Source organism: Lepus europaeus, chromosome 6, assembly GCF_033115175.1.
Source record: "Lepus europaeus isolate LE1 chromosome 6, mLepTim1.pri, whole genome shotgun sequence".
Classification (NCBI taxonomy): domain Eukaryota; kingdom Metazoa; phylum Chordata; class Mammalia; order Lagomorpha; family Leporidae; genus Lepus; species Lepus europaeus.
Window position 1 is genome coordinate 39,159,856 of NC_084832.1, and position 21,197 is coordinate 39,181,052.

General features: G+C 38.7%; 1 protein-coding gene across 5 annotated transcripts in view; it reads left to right on the plus strand.

Moving 5' to 3' along the window:
* KLF12 (KLF transcription factor 12) overlaps positions 1–21,197 on the plus strand; it is a 503,891-nt gene that overhangs the window by 315,928 nt on the left and 166,766 nt on the right. For all 5 annotated transcript variants that reach the window (XM_062194091.1, XM_062194088.1, XM_062194087.1 and 2 more), the window contains one exon: positions 10,486–11,032. In XM_062194091.1, the coding sequence (XP_062050075.1) occupies positions 10,486–11,032 (547 nt within the window). The remainder of the gene's footprint in view (positions 1–10,485; positions 11,033–21,197) is intronic.

A 21,197-nucleotide genomic window follows, 5' to 3' on the forward strand; every position in this document is an offset into this window, starting at 1 on the left:
CCCCTCTCCTGCAGCTCAGTAGAGCATCAGGTAGACTATATCCGTGTCCGTATTACTAGTTCTATTAAAAAAAATCCTGGGACCGATGCTGTGGCGCAGCAGGTAAAAAGCCACCACCTGCAGTGCCGGTTAGAGACCCAGCTGCTCCTCTTCAGATCCGGCTCTCTACTGTGGCCTGGGAAAGCAGTGGAAGATGGCCCAAGTCCTTTGGCCCCCTACACCCACGTGGGAGACCTGGAAGAAGCTCCTGGCTTCGGATGGGCTCAGCTCCGGCTGTTGTGGCCATCTGAGGAGTGAACCAGTGGATGGAAGAACGAACTCTCTCTCTTTCTCTCTCTCTCTCTCTTTCCCTTTCTCTCTCTCTCTCTCTCTCTCTCTCTCTCTCTCTCCTCTCCTCTCTCTCTGTGTAACTGTGACTTTTAAGTAAAATAAATAAATCTTTTAAAAACAATCCTTATTTCTGGTAAGTGTCCCAGCTAAGAGGAGCACCGAGTTGGGATTTCCCTTGTTGTACATCACACGGGGGGCTTGGCTGCCTGGCAACTATGCCTTTCCAGTAGTCAACAGGAACTTGGTTTGTGCAATTCATTCCTTACACGAATGTATTGGTTACGAACCCCTGTGTGCCCTGTGGCAACCTCAGGCAAAATGCTGCTCAGGCAAACAACCCTCTTACATGTCCTGAGCCCCTGCCTGAGTCTGTATAGTCCTTTGACCTGGAAGCTAAGTGTTGGTTTACATGAGGACACTTTGCGAGTTTTGTGCTGAACAGAAGTGTAATTAAATCCACTGCTCATGGATCCTTTAAAACCCTTGCTCCCCTGTGGGTGACCCTGTCCCCTTGCAGCTGCCTCTGCTCTGAATGAGGCCAGCAAAGAGATTCCTCTCACTTGTAGTATTAGTCTTATTATTCTGATGATGGCCTGGCGGTTTCTCTCTCTGTGAACGTGTGTTCTATGAGAAGACCAGCATAAAAATATGTAGGATTTTCTCAGCTACTGGCTTGCTTTTATTATCTAAAATGTAAAACCCTTGTTTTGCAAATAAGCTTTCCTCTTTACATAAAAAGATTACAATTTTGCTTTCTACTTTTGTCAAGTGTTGGGATTTCCAAATGGATCATTTGACTGTCAAACCCACTCAGAGGTCAAGTTTTCTCTTCTCTGAAATCTGATGTGTTTTGCTGTAACAAAAATAACTATTTACAGTGAACATTTTGTAAGATCAAGAGCAGGGCCCATCTGGTAGCGCAGAAGATGAATGTGTTTGCAAATGGTAAACATTATTGCATATTTTAAAATATGTAACCAGCACAGAACATTTGCCTCTGGCATCGGAGTGCGATTATGGTCACAGAAAAAGATTCCAATGAACCTTTTATCCCTTAAAAGTCTCTAATATATGTTTTCCTCCCATGTATAGCAAACATTCATTAATATTTTAAACCATCCACTGAACAATAATAAACATTCAAAACAACAAAGAACAAAAAAATGCTGGTCATGAGGTAGAAATAATAAGCTTGTAACTAGTAGTTCTTTTTTCAAATTTGTAAATGTCATAGTTTCAGATTCTTAATTTTGCCAATGAGAGACAAAATAATAGACAAAATAGGAGCTCATCAACAGCACACTAAATTTTAATTCAAAAGAACGATGGGACAACACCTGCATCCCACATTGGGGTGCTGAGTAGAGTCCCTGGTATTCTGTTTCTGATCCAGCTTCCTGCTATCTGCTGGGAGGCAGCAGATGGCCCCTGTCACCCACATGGGAGACTCCTTGGCTGTCTGACATCCTGACCTTGGCCTAGCCTAGCCCCTAGCTGCTGTGGGCATTTGGGGAGTGAACCAAAAAAATGGAAGATCTCTCTCTTTCTCTGTGTTACTCTGCCTTTAAATGGATAAAAATAAGTAAATAAATATTTTTAAAGGTAACAGGTGGGTCTTTTGTAGTATAAATCAAATTTACAGAATAATTTGATAGAGAATACATGAGTTTCAGGTACCCACCCCATCCCCAACTCTGCAGTCAACTTTCCTCTTACATTTTGCATTTGTATGAAGTATTTGCTAGAATTAATGATTTGATGACCTTATATTTATTTTTAAAAGATTTATTTTATTTGAAAGGCATAATGAGAGAGAGGCAGGGCAGGGAAGAAAAGGGAAGGGGGTAGGGAGGGTAGAGAAAGTAGGGATGAGAAGAGAAGAAATAGGAAACCTTCTATTGGCTGGTTAACTCTCCAGAAGGTCACAGCAGGTCTGGGCCAAGCTGAAGCCAGGAACCAGTAACTCTATCCTGGGCTCCCATGTGGGTGTCAGGGCCCATATACTTGAGTCACCATCTGCTGTCTTCCCAGGAAAGTGCAAGGAGCTGGATCTGAACCAGAGGAACTGGAACCTGAACTGGTGCTCAGATATGAGATGCTGGTGTCACAAGCAGTAGCTATTAATCCAGTGCACCACAACACTGACCTGATACGTTTTTAAGTGTAGTTTGTAGCTTACATTAAGAGTCACTCTTTATGTTGTCCAATTCTTTGGCTTTTAGCAAAGTCAGGGATATACAATTAATATTACCATTTCAAGCAGGATGGTTTGACAGCCTAAAAATCTGTTATGCCCCACCTGTTCATCCTTTCCTTCTCTTTTCCCTAATCCCTTACAAGCACTAATCTCATCACTGTCTCTGAAGTTTGCTTTTTCCAAAATGTCATATAGTTGTAATGGTAACATTTATTCTTTTTTTTTTAATTTATTCATTTTTTAATTAAACTTTTACTTAATGAATATAAATTTCCAAAGTACGGCTTATGGGTTACAGTGGCTTCCCCCTCCCAAAACTTCCCTCCCACCCACAACCCTCCCCTTTCCCGCTCCCTCTCCCCTTCCAATCACATCATGATTCATTTTCAATTCTCTTTATATACAAAAGATCAGTGTAGTATATATTAGGTAACGATTTCAACAGTTTGCCCCCATATAGCAACACAAAGTGAAAAAATAAATACTGTTGGAGTACTAGTTATAGCATTAAATAAGAGTGTACAGCATAAGACATGTTGGCAGGGCTGGCACTATGGGACAGCAGGTTAAAGCCCTGGCCTGCAATGCCAGCATCCCATATGGTCATCAGTTCAAGTCCCGGCTGCTCCTCTTCCTATCCAGCTGTCTGCTGTGGCCTGGGATAGCAGTAGCAGATGGTCCAAATCCTTGAGCCCCTGCACCCGCATGGGAGGCTGGGAGGAAGCTCCTGGCTCCTGGCTTCGGGTTGGCACAATTCCAGCCATTGCAGCCATTTGGGGAGTGAACCAGGGAATGGGAGATTAATTCATTCTCTCCCTCTCTCTCTCTCCCTCTCTCTCTCTGCCTCTCCTCTGTATAACTCTGACTTTCAAATAAAAAATTAACCTTTAAAAAAAAAAGACATGTTGGCATGTTTTGTGAAATCCAGCTTAAAAGCACTTGTAAGACAATAAGAATTAAACCAACTTTCTAGATTTCTTTTAGTGATTATGTCACCGAATTTGACCACATGAATGCAATTTCAGTGATTCAAGGTCTACATTACCTTAAACACAATATTCTTAGCTAGCAAAGGTGATGAGTGCTCTCAATTATGTGGATGAAAACCATTTATTTGCTAAATCTTTCTGTATTTACATATATTTGTATTTATGTCTAAACCTGTTTGTCCATTTCAGTGTTTGCTATTGCTTTGAAAAATACATCTACAAAATCCTCCACGTTCTCCTGGCCTCATTCCAGCACAAGATCATAACACACATGGACCAAATCGGAGTTTCATAGTTATAGTTAATTTTAGAAGAAAAAAAATGCTGATTGATGTTCGTAAACAATATGGCTTCTGAAAATACTAGGAAATAGATGTTAGAAAAATATAACAACTGGGAAAAAAGGAAATTGGGATGAATTTAAATATGCATTTGAACTCCTTTAAAAGGTTAGCATTCTCCGTTCATTTGGGAAGCATATGCAAAATACAGAGAGTACTTTATGTTATGTGTATATTCTGAATTTTATTAAGCAGTCACTCACTTGTTAAACTGAAAATTTAGTTAGTGATGTATTCATGCAGCTCTCTTCCATTGCATGTAGATAACTCGTTCAGTACTTTTAAAATCAGATTCCAAGCTGACCACATCGAATATTTCCACTTGTTGCCTTTTACTTTCTCCTCTGTGCTTTTACAGGAAGTATGGTCTATCTTACATTCTTTGCTGTAATTTTTCTCTGTAAGTTTTGTAAATTCATACTTTTACAACAATCATGTTTGCCCTTGAATGTGTAGTGTAGAGAGGAGAATCCACTGGGAGCACTGTATCAGGGCTCATGGAAGAGAAATCTGGAAAGTAGTAGACTTCTCTTTTTAGTTAAATGAAAGAACAGAGACGAAAGTGAAGTTCATGTTCATTCACAGATGGGTGTTCAGTCACTTTTACACCTAGAGCTAAAATAGCCAGAGTTACATAAAGCATGGTGATTACTATATTTAAAATTTAATTTGATAATGAGGGAAACCAAAGCATGGAAAACTAAGCAGGTACAACTGAGTACTTCATGTTAAAAAACTTTTTTCCCATTAATTTAACAGTACTTGCATTTAAAATAATGCTTTATGACTTGAAAGCTTAACTGATCACATGATATGGAGTCATAGATTTAATTTCATTCCTTTTTTATACGCAATGCACAGTAAGTACCCTTCAGTACCTCTCATGAAAGGTATGTGCTCAATTAGTTGCTAAATCAGTCAGCGAAATCTTTATAAACTAATTTTCTGCTCAAATGTAAGCAAAAATGCTGTGTTATTCCATCATAAGATGATCAGTGAATGATGAACATCCATAAACAGTTATCTGAATATGTATTATTGCCCTCATGGAAGCACATTGAATATATAGGTCATTTTTATTGTGGAATTAGGGGTCAAATCAGTTACTTAAAATTCATTCCTCAACTTTTATAGGATCTTCTGTAAGCCAATCTAAGAAGGTAAAAATACAGAAAGCAAGGAGTATCAAGTGACTTTTGTGTTTTAAGAGAAAATGTGTTTAAATCATTAAGTGATCCTTAAAGATGACGGACCCAGTTACTTGTGTAACATATATCTATTTGACTGTTGAGCAAACACAGTGCTTCTACAATTATCATATTTATGTTTTCCTGCTTAAGAGTAGATCTAAGGCTGCATTTGGTGAGTCGAGTCTCCCCTGAGATAGTTGTAGTAACTGATGAGGTATTATTTTGAGTTTTTATTTCTAAGGAGAAAGACTTCTGTTCATTTGCTTGTCTCTCATATTTCTCAATATACTTAAAAAGCACTAATGCTCCTAATTTAATCTTTATAGCAATGATATGAGTTTGGAATTAACATTGCAGTCATTCCTGGGGTTTGTCGGATGTTGGGCCCAGGACTCCATGCAATACCAGGCCCCATGAATGCTCAAGTCCGTTGTGTGCAATAGCACAGTGTGTGCATGTAACCTACACTTAGTCTCTTGCATATTTTAACTTACCTTTAAATTCCTTACAATACCTATGACAGAGTAAATACTTCAGAACTAGTTGGTATACTGTATTGTTTGGGCTATAATGACAAGTACAAAATATTTTGTAAATCTTTATAACAGACACAACCCTTGTAGGCCTAACTACATAGTAGACCTTAGTGACAAACTAACATATAATATATATAGATACGTATATATAACATATAATATACATATAATATATATATGTATGTGTACATGTATGTATGCATTTATATTTATACTAACTACATGGTAGACCTCAGGGACAAACATAATATATAGGAGAGATATGTATATATATATATATATTATATACATATAATATATAATGTGTATACATACTTATATATATATATATATGTATTTTTTTCCTAGCTGCTGTTGTGGATATGAAGGGCTGGCTATACTCTGGTATAGATAGATAAGCTAAAACCGAGAGAATTTTAATGATGCTAATATTCCATAGCCAGTCATTGACAGGGAGGGGTATGTCATGAATTCAAATCTTTTATTCGAAATGAGATTTTCTATTTATTGTATCAAACAACAGGCCATAAGACGAATACTTCTATAACATTTAAACCATAAATCATGAAATGTTAGGCCAGTCATTTTATGATCTTTTCTAAAAGTTGCCCTAGAATTATTTCTCGAAATTTCAAAAGTAAAATGAAACATAGTTTATATAGGTGATGCATGGATAGGTGATATGGATGAATGGAAACTGGGGTGTGTGTATGCCCAGGTGTACGCATTTGTATGGGACACATGTCTGAAAATTCCTGGTGCCATTAAATATGAGACAGGTGGCTTGTCAGTCTTGGGTAACATTTAGCAGAATATCATCCCAGTCCTCCCTCAGTGTGACTATACATGAGAGTCTTGGAGGGCCTTCCAATACTGGGTGGTGCCCAGATCTAGTTTTTTTTTTTTTTTTTTAAGACTTCCAAGTAATTTCAGTACACATGCAACATTATAAATGCCTTTGATTCATAACAGACCCTAATTAGTTTCAGCTGATGGCAATGGGTGACTATAGGAAATTATATACATCAAGTACTTGGAATTCACATGAATGAGCTCATAGGCTTTAGATTTGGTTTTGCATTTTTTTCCATGACATGCTTAAAGCTGAAGATACATTTTTAAAGTGTTTATTCAGGAAAAAATGTATCTGATTAGAAATGCGCAAATGTGGTCCCCAGCTCTCTAGAAAAGGACACATCCTCTGGAATGTATGTGTGACACGCTGAGTGTATTGTGAGCAGCACCGGGTTTCAGACTTTTGAAGGAAATAAGAAGTGACAACATAATCCTACCTTTATTTATCTTTAGGCCTTCGCACGCTATTGTTTTTTATGAAGTGTATTTTTACACTTACCTTGCAGGACCTTTGTGGTTGCTCAGTGCTATTTCTTCTGAATGCATGTGACAGGAAGTGTTAAGCTTTATTATAGGCCCTTTCAAGGGGTGTTACGTAACCTTTTTGGAAAATGAATTACTCTCCTCTCGACAAATCCAGCGTTCCCATGCAGTCTCCATGTGTTTAGGAGGAGTGTTGTTTTTTGTTTGAGAATATGAAGCTGGTAAGTGTTTGATCTTTTTATAACAAGGCCATCAACAGCAAAAATTAACCTAAGGTCACTGCTCCAAGAATTGCAAAGGGCTTTTAGATAAAAATATACAAAACCGCTTTGTTGACACTGCCACGGTAGTCCATGAGGATCTCAAGACCTGAAGCGTTAGTGTGGACCCCTGTCTCTGTTCTGTTTACAGGTAGAAGACTTACAGACTTCATTATTTCCAATCTTGTCTGTGTTCCTAGTCCCTCAAGGCTAGTCCCTGGATAGCAAATCCCCGTCTGCTCTCACTTTCTCTGGGAAGTGTAGTTCCTTTTTTCCACTTGTAGCTGCCCTAATAGGAACTTCTCCTTTCCCGCGTTCTTTCTGTTTCTCCTCAGCCTGCGTCCCTCCTCTTAGCTGTCCAGTGTGTTCCCAGCATCTCACTACAGCTACCCACTTCTGGATTCAAACCTCAGAACCCATGCGTTTCTATCTTCTGCCTCCTAAAAGTGTACAGAAATCAGTTCCTGGGGATGATATCAGGATCAAACTTTGTGATTATCTCTCTTTCTTAAAAGGAATGAGTGTGCCATAGCCATGTTGAAACCCTGTTTTTGCAGTATTGTTGACTTTACAAATATGCATGTGCAGCCTGAAGCTGGGATTATGCGTGGCTTTACCTGCCAGTTTATCATCATATGAGATTAATACGGCTGTCAGGATATGATGCTCTGTCAACACTGTGAACAGATGAATGGTACAATACAGATTTTGTCTTCCTTATGCTGATGAAGCATTATTTTTGGATATGCTGGCTGCTTTCCAACTGTCACGTACAAGAAGGGAACCAGCATGTTCTCTGTGATGTTTGCATTTATAAATTCTTGCATGGTTTGTCCATGTTTCCAAATAATATATGTCTTGGTTCCAAAGTTTTGGTTTAGTCTCCCATGATTTTACGATTTTCTATATTGCTATATATTTGGATTAGAGTTTTTTTAGATGTCTACTTTCTGTATATTTGGATTGAGCTCATGCAGCAGCTGTGTAATTCCCTGGTGTCAGAAGTCGCCTAGGGGCTCTTAGTACTTGGTGTCTACAGGTTTCTAGTATATACAGCAGAAGTAGGAGAGGAACACTCCTCTGTGGCCACACAGTGTAAGAAGTATTCTCAGTGAGTGATGAAGCACATCCCTGCAGAAGGCAGACTGCTGTTTGTAAGCTGGGGAAGTCTTAGCATTTCGCAAAACCCAATAAAGCTTGATGCCTCCCAAGTAGCCCTTTTTACAGATTAGCTCGGTATCCCTGAGATCCCACACGGTCAAAATCTGCCAAGGTGGTCTCCCATTGGCACTGAGAGAGCTTTCTGCAGTGAGGACTTGACTCTTCAGCCCTTGCTCGGTGAACCTGTGTCTACTTGGGTAGTGAGGACGAGAAGGACTCGTGGTCGTAACAATCACTGTTGCTGCAATAAGAATTTTGGATATGAGTCATTTCCAAAAGGAGAAAAAATAATCGAGGGAGTATTTAAAGCCAAACAAATGAGTGGTGTTTAATGATGTGTGTGTGTATTTTATGCATTCATTGACAAACTGGGATGTTGCATGAAAGCAGCCTCAACAAAGAATTTTTGAATAAATAAAATACACTGAGAAGCATCTTACATTGTTCTAGAAAGAGATTAAGTGATAATGCTGAGGACAAATTGCAAGAGTAGATAATGCTAGTAACTTTGTGTAAAGGTAATTCAGTTTGCGGTGTTTCTTTTCCTCTTTTATGTTTCTGGGAAAAGTTAAAATGCTTTTCAAATTCAGCAAATAGAATGAAAGTTGTGATTTTGAATTTCATGCGGTAAATATTTTATATGATTCATTTAAAATTCTTATAACGCAGATGTTTTTGTCAGTAAGTAACCATGTTAGCTAAGAAGCAGATCATTACACTATCAACCCATTTCACATTTTAGTTGATCTAGTACCATTGTTGATTTATTTTCTTTTTTCCCCCATTGTTCCTGAATAAGATGCCCTTACACTACTGCTTATTGTGTGTTTTGAATGGAGCTGTAATTTATATCCTATAAAAAAAGGCTTTAAGAAAAATGCTTTGTTTCTTCCAATATATGCTTGAGTTTTGAAAGGAATAGCACACAAAAATCTTTTATTAGACACATAAGGAAATGACCAATTCAACATAATTTTAGATATTATTCTGGTATCATAATAAAATGGAAGAAATTTTCCATGTTCATGTAATAAAATGGTGATGTCTTTGTTAAGTTGTTTAAATTAGATGGAATCAAAATAACCTCTTACATCATTCTTTCTGTTCAGGCTAGACTGACACATGCCAATAGGACTCTTGGGCCATTTGTGTGCTCAGAATACGAGTATTATTGAGTTAATGAGTATATGAATAAATTTACATTCATATGCAATAATAATATGCTTGGGGAACATCAGCTGGTGAAAGTTTTGGAGTATTAAGTTTTACTTATTCAAACATAAAAGAATTCACATGATCTTGGACAAAATTATTTTAAAGACTCATAGACAATATATAATTTAGTATAAAGTCTCCTAAATTTATTTCCTTAAGTATCACTTGTATTTGTTGTGTACATTATTTTGCCTAACACTAGGGTTTAAATTATTCAATTGTTAGAATGATTTCTATATAGTTATTTAGCAATCTGGCATGAGAAGCTGGAAAAGTTTGTGTCCCTTTGTAATGTTCAAATGAATGCGACATAGTAACTGTTGCAACCAGTATGAAAGTAGAAATGTCAAAGTGAATTTTCTCAGTACTGTTGCCAGGTAATATGTCTCCAGATTGTGATTGTTGAAAAAGAGTACAATCATAAAAAAGTAGAGTTTTAGAGCTCCAGAGGTTATTTAAACATTATCTCATCAAAATTCTGATTGTAACAGGAAACTGAAATTTGAAATACAGTGATGAATCAAACCAACAAAATGAATGTTTTAATTTATGATTTTAAGTACATAATGTTTTGTATTCTGAGATTGTCTCTAAGAGGATTTTATGTAAATTTTCTGTTCATTTTTAGATTCCTGTGGCCTCTTTTCTCCTCTGAAAAGCACTGATTTCACAGTGTTTTAACAATTGTATGTGTTTCTTCAAACAGAATGAAAATATCTTTATGACAGAGGCCTTGTCGTACTCTGTTTGGTACCTTCCATTTTAATTGCCATAATCAGCACAGAGCAGTTCTTCAAGTATTTGGGCAACAAGTTAATATCCCGTGACTATTAGAGATATATTAATAGACATTCTGGTAATAAATCATGCATCTATTAACAGGTATGATTATCAAAGATAAACACGTGTTCCATTTTTCTCCCCACAGTCTCCAAACGTCCACAACTACCCCGATATGGAAGCCGTTCCCCTGTTGCTAAATAATGTGAAAGGGGAGCCCCCGGAGGACTCGTTATCTATAGATCACTTCCAAACGCAAACTGAGCCAGTGGACTTGTCAATAAACAAAGCCAGGACATCCCCAACTGCCGTCTCATCCTCCCCCGTTTCCATGACAGCGTCTGCCTCCTCGCCTTCTTCAACTTCAACCTCTTCGTCGTCTTCTAGTCGTCCAGCCTCATCCCCAACTGTTATCACATCGGTATCTTCAGCCTCATCTTCGTCCACAGTATTAACTCCAGGTCCCCTGGTTGCCTCTGCCTCTGGTGTGGGCGGCCAGCAGTTTTTGCACATCATCCATCCCGTTCCACCTTCAAGCCCGATGAATTTACAGCCTAACAAACTGAGTCACGTTCACCGCATCCCCGTGGTGGTGCAGTCGGTGCCTGTTGTCTACACAGCTGTCCGGTCACCTGGCAATGTGAACAACACCATTGTCGTGCCGCTTTTGGAGGATGGGAGAGGCCATGGCAAAGGTAAGCGACACAGTCGAGGCCTTCGTTTATTTCGGCACTAGAGCTAACCGTGTTCTTCAGTGAACCGAACCTACAGTGTGTGTAAACACTGCATCCAGAGTTGCTATGTGCAGAATAAGTAGCGGGGACGCCAGCTGATCAGCTGCCTAGCAGAGCGGGGTTTCGTGGGAACTAACCCCACGTTTATGCTTTGTTTATTTTTTATTTGTCGAGTCTTACAACATTCAAATTCAGACATATAAATTTACAAAGTAATGCTTACTTCCAAATACTTGGATGGGAAGAACAATCTCAGGGTAGCCTGATGATTCATGAGGTGCGAAGCATTAACCCCTTATAGATATAAGCCATTATGAAAAATGTTTCATGTCAATTATCACGGTTTTTCTTTTTCTGCTCAGACTGGAGCTTATTTGGATGGCAACAATTTTAAACACCCTGAGTCAGGGACTGCAGCTTCTGGCATCTGATCATTCACTTTTGAGTAACTTATACCATTAATATAATTCCGAAGTTAGGTGTTTGGCTATTAAAAAAATTATGACCCCTGGGTTGTTTTCATCTTGTAAGTCTAAATTATTTCAAATAACAGGATGACTCATAAAATGGAAATATTCCAAAATACAAAACTAATATTCCCTTTTAAGGTTTAGAAGGCGGGAAGATAATTTGCCACATAATTTTCATAATACTTAGTTATTTAATTAAACTTGATAGTTACATAGCTGATCGTGTAGTCATTTTCTACTTCCAAGTTCTTATATTTTTTCCCAATTTTTTTGAGAAGAAATTTTAAGACCCTCAAGCCGTTTATTTTTCTTCTCTGCCCATGAGTCTGAAGCATAAGCCACTCTTCTATAGAAATGTAAAATCCCTGGCCGGCGCCGTGGCTTAACAGGCTAATCCTCCGCCTTGCGGCGTCGGCACACCGGGTTCTAGTCCCGGTCGGGGCACCGATCCTGTCCCGGTTGCCCCTCTTCCAGGCCAGCTCTCTGCTGTGGCCAGGGAGTGCAGTGGAGGATGGCCCAAGTGCTTGGGCCCTGCACCCCATGGGAGACCAGGAGAAGCACCTGGCTCCTGCCATCGGATCAGCGCGGTGCGCCGGCCGCAGCGCGCCTACCGCGGTGGCCATTGGAGAGTGAACCAACGGCAAAAAGGAAGACCTTTCTCTCTGTCTCCCTCTACTGTCCACTCTGCCTGTCAAAAATTAAAAAAAAAAAAAAAAAAAAGAAATGTAAAATCCCATATTCATTAACACACTCCTTGTGAAATTGAATATATGTTTATGTATTTTTTTCTTTGGAGCCTAGAAATAAAGTTGGATTAAGACTCGCATATATTATTTTTCTTTTGACACTATATTAATACTGAGGCCAATAATTAAAATACTGTCAACAAATACATGAAACACTGCCTGCTCAAAAATGTTAATAAATATTATTTTTTTTCATTCTTGAGTAAGGCAAGATACTAGAAGTACTATTTGTGAAATTAGAGAACTTTTTGCAGTCACATACTAAACAATTTCCAACTACCACTGGCAAGTTATTGTTTTATCTAGTTTCTTCATGACACAGGAATAAATTTTACCTTACCAATTTATTCATATTAAAAATCTTATCACCCAGAGCACAGAGGAGTTTTAGCCTGCAGACTTGAGGTGTGGACACTGCGCTTACCTGGCAGCTGTCCTCTTGTTCTACTGTAGGGCCAGTCCTAAGTTTCGTCACCCTCTAGTGAAAAGGTAGAAGAAAAGAGGGATTAGGGAGATTTCTCGTTTGTTTTACTCAAGCGGAAGTCTCTTTGATACTGCTAATACTTCTGATCAAAGTGAACAAATCTATTTGAACTATAGTATGGTAACTAAAGACCAAATCAGATACTTCTTTGCCCTTTATAATTTAGACATTCAATTATCAATTTTTGAACAGTTAGGAATTAACTAGTAGCACAACTTCACGCTTGCCGATATTTCATTATAGGTGTGTATGTGTACGTCATAGAATCTTATCATAGTGTGACACTACTTAAGAAGGAATATTGCTTTCATTATGAAGTTGATTAAGAAAGATTTTTACGTTCCTCATGATCTCTTAAGCAGTTGTGGCTCACTAATGAAAGAAACCAAGGATATATCTTTTATTTGCCATCATCATTTTATGGCGGAACTTATTTTTAAGTATATGACATGAAGTATACTGCTAAAATTTAATCTTCTGAAAAATGTGTCATTGTGGAAGAACTGGAAGACTCATGCTGAAACTAGTTCTTTACATGAATGTATTTATTAGTTTGATGCAGTACTTTTCACTCAGTAGTTTTGTTATGTTAAGAATAAAAATTTATTCAATCATAAACCTGCTGGATTGTGCTATAATTGTTAGGAGCATCAGATTGGGGGGTCAAAGATGTATGAGTTAGCATCTTGATGATCTCACAGCTGTCGTGTGGGAAGGCTATTTAATATCACTGATCCTCATTTTCTATCAGTGATAAAGTGGGATAATGAGACAATCTATCCTTGGAGGGTGGTGGGAAGATTAGGTAGATACGTAATATGTAAACATCTAGCATTGTTTAGGTATTGATAAATGTTTACAGTTATTTATGATCATTATTTCGTCTCCCACCAAACCCCCTGCCAATACCAGAAGCATTAACTTTTACATTTGTTTTCTCTTTCTTGTAAAACTAGAATGTTGGATGGGGAAAAAAATACTGATTGAATTTTTAAAAGAACAAATTACCCCAGGAGGTTGGTATGAAAATACTTTTCCAAGTTGTTAATTCAACAGATTATAAAGAACGAGAGATTGGTATGAGAGATCGTCTGGAAACATCCCATTTTTCTGTTTTTATTAGTTTATATTAAGTTTTTATAATCACCGTAGTCTACAAATAGTGCTGTAGCATTTTAAAGTTTTTTATTGTTCCACTGATTAATTAGATGATGATAAAAGTGCCTATGGAGGAGGATTGCCTACCTCACAGAATGAATAAAGGAAAGGTCATTTCAGTAATTCCTTGGGTTTTTGTTTTCACATAATACAGCTGGGCACTCGGCCAACTGGGAAATGGCTGAGTGATAAAGGGAGATGCCATTTCTCGTTCAACCTCAGACTTGTATGTCTCATATGGATGAGCGAAAGGAAATATGATAAGAAAGTCGGATTTTCAAAACACTAATAATAAAACTATAGATGTAACTCAATAACTAGATGATTGTACCAGCCAATTACCTTTGAAGTTGGTACAGCACAGCTGGCTTCTGGTAAAGCAATAGATTATCCTCTGGGTGACTTTAAACAAAGGAATGGGAATGTGGACATCCATGAACAAGTTAACATCTCATGTGACTTGAGTCATTTGTCCATTCAGGTGTTTACTGAGCATCTGTCATTAATAGGTGTTTTACTGATACCAAGGAGACAGTGTTGAACAAAATAGATACTGTTTTGTACCTCACAGGGCTTCTGTCTAGTTGGAGATACCAAAGAATTCATTCAAACAATTAAGAAATGGATAATCATGGAGTAGAATTGGAGTAAAGCATAGATGAGCCAGGGAATTGCCATTGGATAGAGTTTCATTTTGATTACAAACAGAAAAAAAAAGTGTGAGACAAAAGTACTTTTAGACATGGTTAGGTAAGATGTTTGTACTTTGCTCAGTAGAGGCTTTTGAGAGTTTGGGGAATTGGTGAGGCCAAGCTTCCACAAAGGATGCTTAACTTACAACAGAGGGACATGAAAATGCCTTCTTAAGTAAGCTAGAACCTCACTGCATCCAAGTATGTAAAGAATATTGGTCTTATTGGTCTAAAATAATAACAAGTGGTTGTCTATGCCAGAGCACCCACAGTGCTCAGGGGGGCCTTGGATAGAATGCATGTTATGAAGAAAAATGGAGTGCTCTTTGGGAAGGTACAGGAAACCGGCATCATTTAGAAATAGAGCCTTATTAGAAAAGATCTGTTGAGGAAGAAGTTTTTCTGCTTGATAACAAAAGGGCAAGTAGCAGTAACTAGACCCTAAAAACAGTGGCGCCGAGAGGTGTAGAATTCTCTATGTAGAGAAGAGTTTTGTTACTGCCTAACCTGCGACATTGCATTTATAAACAAGACCCCTCAAGTGATCATTTGACCTCATAAAGAAAGGTCCATCCAGACTGGGGAAATTTGTGATACATTTCCCAGGAGAATTTCCTTAGTTTTACAAGATATTTAGTCCCCAACACCATAGAAGAGTCACCGCAAATCACAAGCTAAGTTGTTTTTGGCTCATTATTGCTTTGATGGAAGATTGGATATGTTTAGTATCCCCCTTCCTTCCATTATGACATGAGTATTTATTGTATACCAAGCCCAGTTCTAGTAATCATGGCTCCAGTATGAGCAAGTCTCTACCATGAACTTACATTCAGATTGTGTAAATGCCATGAAGAAGAATAGAACATGATCTAGACACTGAAAGTTAACAGGAGAGGGATGCACTTGTAGCTTTAGTCAAGGAAGGCCTCTCTGAGAAGTTAGCTACGCTAATAATACCTGGAGAAGACTGTTCTAGAAAGAACTGCAGGTCCAAAGACCCTTAGGAATGAATAGGTATAATCTGTGATAGGAGGAACCACAAGGAGACCATGGGACTAGATGGGGAGTAAACAGCAGAGGAGTGGTAGAGATGAGGACAAAGAGCTCATGTGGGCACCAGATCAGATAGAGTCTCAGAGGCAGTTTTATAAACTCTTTGCGTTTTGTTTGAAATGTGATGGGAAGAGAAGGCATTGGAGCTGAAACTTTGGCTTCCAGGTTTGGGGCTAAGTTGTTGGGTGAATGGTGGTACTTTTTATAAGGGAAGAGTGGAGTTGAGAAGGAAATTTCCTTTTGAATGTGCTAAATTTGATGTCCCTGTTCAGCATTTGATGGGAGAACTTGAAATGGAAATTGGGCAAGTGAGCCTGGGGCTCCACAGGAAAGAGGAGGCAAGTTTGGAAAAATGATCCATTAGAATAAGTGGGGTATTTATTTAGTGCGATGGAATATATAGGATCATCACGTCTTGGCCTTTTGGCTGAGAGCAAGTATGGAATGTGTAGGATCATCTTGGGAGAGAGCCAGTTCAGAGAAAGAAAGGAAGGCATGGCAGACTTGAGCATCTGGAGGTTGGAGAGAGAAGAGGGATCCAGTAATCAGTACTGAGACCCGTGTTCCAGTGAGGTCACTGTAAGACTGTTCAAGAGAATGCAAGTGAAGCGAGTGTATTTCATGGGGGGGATTGTCAATCCAATCCACTCCACTCCTGCTCAGACGCTGAATAATGTGAAGATTGAGAACTGTGGGTTTTGTGAGGTGGAGTTCATGGATCGCAGTGACAGGCAGTGGGAATGAGGAACAGAAGACTGAAGGCAATCCCTATTTGGATGGTATGCAAGGAAAGTGAGATGGAAAGTCTACCTGGCTCTCTGGATTAGTGTTTTTTTTTTTTTTTTTTTTGTAAAGGACTGCAGAGAAAGCCTATTATAGCTAGAGAGGCAGGTTCCTAGACCCTCCAAGGAAGGGCGCTAAGGGAGAAAGCATAGCACATTTGTGTGCTGTCAGGAATAACCCAGGAGTGAGATGCAAATGGATAATTCTAGGGAGGAAGACTAATAGATGCAGCATCCTTAACTACACATTATTGCTTATTACTGTATTGTGTATATTGTGTACTGTATATTACTGTACTGTGGAAGTAACCTGCATCTCAACAGTAATGAATTCAAATTCTAAATATTGACAGAATTGTTAGGAAAAAAAAAGATATACAGTGAAAAATCTAAGGAAGTACAAAGACAACAAAATGATTTAGGATTCAAGATGAAAAGCAGAAAAAGGTTACCAAAATTGGAGTTCCATTGATAATTACAAATATGATAAAGATCAGATATTTCTCATTGTCTAGGGGAATGTACAGAATAATTTAAAGCATAGATTTGTCTTGTGATGGCAATTTTACACTCACACATTGATAGATACTACATTTTAGACATTCAAGGTATGTTAAATGGCATTGCCATAACCAGTTTCTGAAGATCCAACTAAAAATTAGCTTTCGCCACGTAACTGGAGGAACAGGTCACCTTGAGGGCCAGAATGACACAAGGTTGTATTGATCAGCGGCTTTGAAACAGGGCTCAGAAAGACCTGTCACAGCCAGGTGGGTGTATCACTGTTCCCCAGTTAACACTAACTTATTTCTCTTTGTTTTCTTTATTTTACAATTCTTTTAACATTTTGCCACATTCACTTCAAATGTTGACATTATATACATACCCAATTTTACTGTTTTTTCTTGAAATCAGAGATGCCAGTATCGCAGAGTGAGGGATTCATGACATTGATCATAATGTATGGAAGGAAGGATATATTGTCACTGACAAGGTGTGATTCAGTGAAACAATATTTATTAAATACCAAATGATATATTATCCATACAGTTTTTATGCTCTTTATATTTAACTTCCAAAAATAAGAGAAAATATGTTATTTGCCTTTCTGGCTCTGGCTTATTTCACTTAGCACACAGTGATCTCCAGTTCTATCCATTTTGTTGTATATGTCAGGACTTCACTCACTTTTGTGGCTGAGTAATATTCTAATGTGTGTGTGTGTAGACATATATATGTATACATACATACACACACATACCACATTTTCATTATCCAGTCATCAGTTGTTGACGTCTAAGTAGAGTCTCCCTTTATTCTTTATTAGCCCCTCCCTGTCATTGTCCTTTCTTTAATCACCCAAATGCAATCAAATGTCCATGTAATTAGTCATAACCGAGAATTATACACAGGGAAAGAGCCCGGCTCCAGTTTCTACCCAGCCATCTTTTCTGTCATGCAAACGTAGTACAGGTAACCAAGTCACCCAGACTTGTTTAGAACATATTTATTGCATTAAGACTTTGTATTGAAAAGTGTCATATTTTAGAGACTTTGTTATAGGTCATAGGTACATTACTAGTTTTCTTGATTTAAGACAAGAGAGATGAGGAGAGATGATTAGATCCCTCGAATCTAGAGTACTTCTTCCCTAACTATGTGACCGGAGCATGTCGATGATGCTGTTAGGAAACCAAGTCACCTGGGTGTGCAGTTTCTTTGGTCACTTCCTCTGGAAGCATGTTGCTTTCTTATTATGTTTAGCTGTAGACACATTGTGAAGAATCCTCCAGAAATGCGCCTCATTTTCATAGCACTCATTCAGGAGTTTCAAAGGGATGTGGCCATGGGCAAATTTAAATTCTCGCACCCCATTTTCTTCTTGTAGGCTGCTGAGAAAAGCAACAGCCTGCAGGAAGAAGCCAGGAGAATATTTTTAGCCTGATGCCATTTATATTGATGAAAGGAAATACGGTCATTGCAGTGATTGGCTGCAAAGCCTGCTGGAAGTTATGAGCCTAACTCCTGCCCCACTGAATGCAAGTGGAGTGTTGCTCCCCTGGAACTCCCTATTTCAGACCTCCTTGTTTCACTGGTTTTCTTCTGCTGGTAGCTTTCGCACTCCTTGATGGTGATGTCTTGTTTTACATTTTCAGTCCTAGCACAGACTCACTTCTTCTGTCCACCTCATGCAGGACTGTCACCTCTCTTAATTTTCCGTTCAGAGGAACCCTCAAGTCATCTGTCTAAATGACCAGAATAGTATTGGGCAGCTGACCTGTTCTTATGTGTACAGTAGTCTTTGCTTCTCGAATGATGGATCGCCATATCTGCTTTTGGTAACTGTGTTCTTCCATTTACTTTTAAGTGTCATTGGCTGCTAAATACAGATTAATATGTTAATTCTGGGATTGGTCTCTACCAACAAACCATCTAGTTACTTCTGTTTTTTTTTTTTTTTTTTAAACATTGCTTCTTGGGAAGTGGGCCTGGAATGTTGCAGTTTTTTTGGTTTATTTTACTTAAATGCAGTTTTGATAAGACTTAAGTGTCTCACTATTACCATTTCAAAGCAAAGGCAGAAGCTTGTTAAACAGAAAAGCAGGCAGCTATGTTTATGAAAAATTGAATTTTAACAGAGTTCATAATGCTTTATCTTGTTCAGCTTCATTGGTGATTTGCCTTTTTTTTTAACCTGATTTTTCAACATGGAATTGAAACTTACTTGCAGTTTTTTTTTTTTCCTTACTTGTGGGCATGCATAAGAGGTTGGATGGATTCCACTAATAAATTGGCTGCTTAAACCCTTGTTTATCTGAAATACTTAAAATCTGTCAATTTCACCGTGTCATCTGGCTTAGAGAGACTGAGTTAGTTCAAAGATTTGGTGATAAATACTCACTTAGAGAGGAGATGGAAGCTGGCTGTGTTATTCTGAGACAAAAGACACGCAGAAACACTAGGTAAGCTCTTCAGAGACAGTGATAGGTGACTTTGCTAGGCTCTCCGCAGCACCCCAAGTTAAATTACAGTAAAGGAAAGTACAAAGAGAGGAGGGGAGAAAAAAGGAGAAAGTGTAGCTATCTGGGGCTCTTCGTTTTAAGAGGTAGATATTACCTCATTCAAAGGTAGATATTACTTAAGGGACTCCAGATACAAACAAGAGACAAACCCATTTGTATGGGAAGTACCTAAAACTGGAGGTTAACAAAATGCTTTGGGTTCATTCTGTTATACAGTGACTTCAACATGTCCTAAATGAAATAACCCAGATACCATTTTTATTTGTGAGGATAGGTGTCTCCTACCATAAAAGACCTAATTTATGTTTATATAAATTTATGCTTAATTGTCTTACTTTATTAATGTAATATTCTAGTGTAGTCTTCATATCCATTTTTCATGACACCTGAAAAGTTGTCTCTAATAATATTTAGTACCACTTACCAATACATATTGGGTTTGGATGTATAATATCTTTCTTTTGTAAATAGTTTCATTTTGTAAAAAAGCAAACTTTTCCTCTCCTAGAAGGATATTCTTAAATATAATACTTTTTTTTTTTTTTTTTAAGAGGCAGAGTGGATAGTGAGAGAGAGAGACAAAGGTCTTCCTTTTTGCCGTTGGTTCACCCTCCAATGGCCTCTGCGGCCGGCGCATCACGCTGATCCGAAGCCAGGAGCCAGGTGCTTCTCCTGGTCTCCCATGTGGGTACAGGGCCCAAGGACTTGGGCCATCCTCCACTGCCTTTCCGGGCCATAGCAGAGAGCTGGCCTGGAAGAGGGGCAACCAGGATGGAATCCGTCACCCCAACCGGGACTAGAACCCGTGTGCCGGCGCCGCAAGGCGGAGGATTAGCGTGTTAAGCCACAGCCCCGGCCAAATATAATACTTGTAATTTCACATTGTGCAGTTACTGGTATGCTACAAGCGAATTCTTATTTTACGTTTGAGAAGCATTTATGGAATCTGGATGATGATAATTGAACTTCTGTCCTCATTGCAACTAACATACTTGGGAAAATATTTAGCGAGTAAACACTTAATTGCTTCTAAGACCTACTAAGAACAAATAAAGAAGGAATGATGTAAGATCCAAGAGAGAAGCTTGGTTTTAGAATCATTACCAGCACTATTTTAAATTGGCTTTTTGATAGTTTACAACCCTGTGGCTATGTTAAGATTTTATTTATTTGAGAGGTAGAGCTACAGACAGGGACAGACAGAGGGAAAGGTCTTCCATCTGCCGGTTCACTCTGCAAATGTCTGCAATGGCCAGAGCTGGGCTGATTTGAAGCCCAGAGCCAGGAGCCAGAAGCTTCTTCTGGGTCTCCCATGTGAGTGCAGGGGCCCAAGCCCTTGAGCCATCATCTACAGCTTTCACAGGCCATGAACAGGGAGCTGGATCAGAAGAGGAGCAGCTGGGACAGGAATTGGCACCCATATAGGATGCTGATGCTGAAGGTGGAGGCTTAGCCTACTATGCCACAGCGCCAGCCCTGCTGCAATGGTTTCTATTCCATTTTTTTCTCCCTTAATAATTCTTTTGCTTTTCCAAATTATGTTATTATTTTCTCAGCTCTTTCATGCTGTTTTCCACTGTTAATCAAGAATTGGTTGACTGGTACTCTGCCTTGTGTTCTTTAGGAAAAAACTGATATTTGTTCTTGTAGCTAATCAGTAAAAGAACTTGCGGGGCCAGTATGGTGGTGCAGTGGGTAAAGCTGCTGTCTGCAGCACT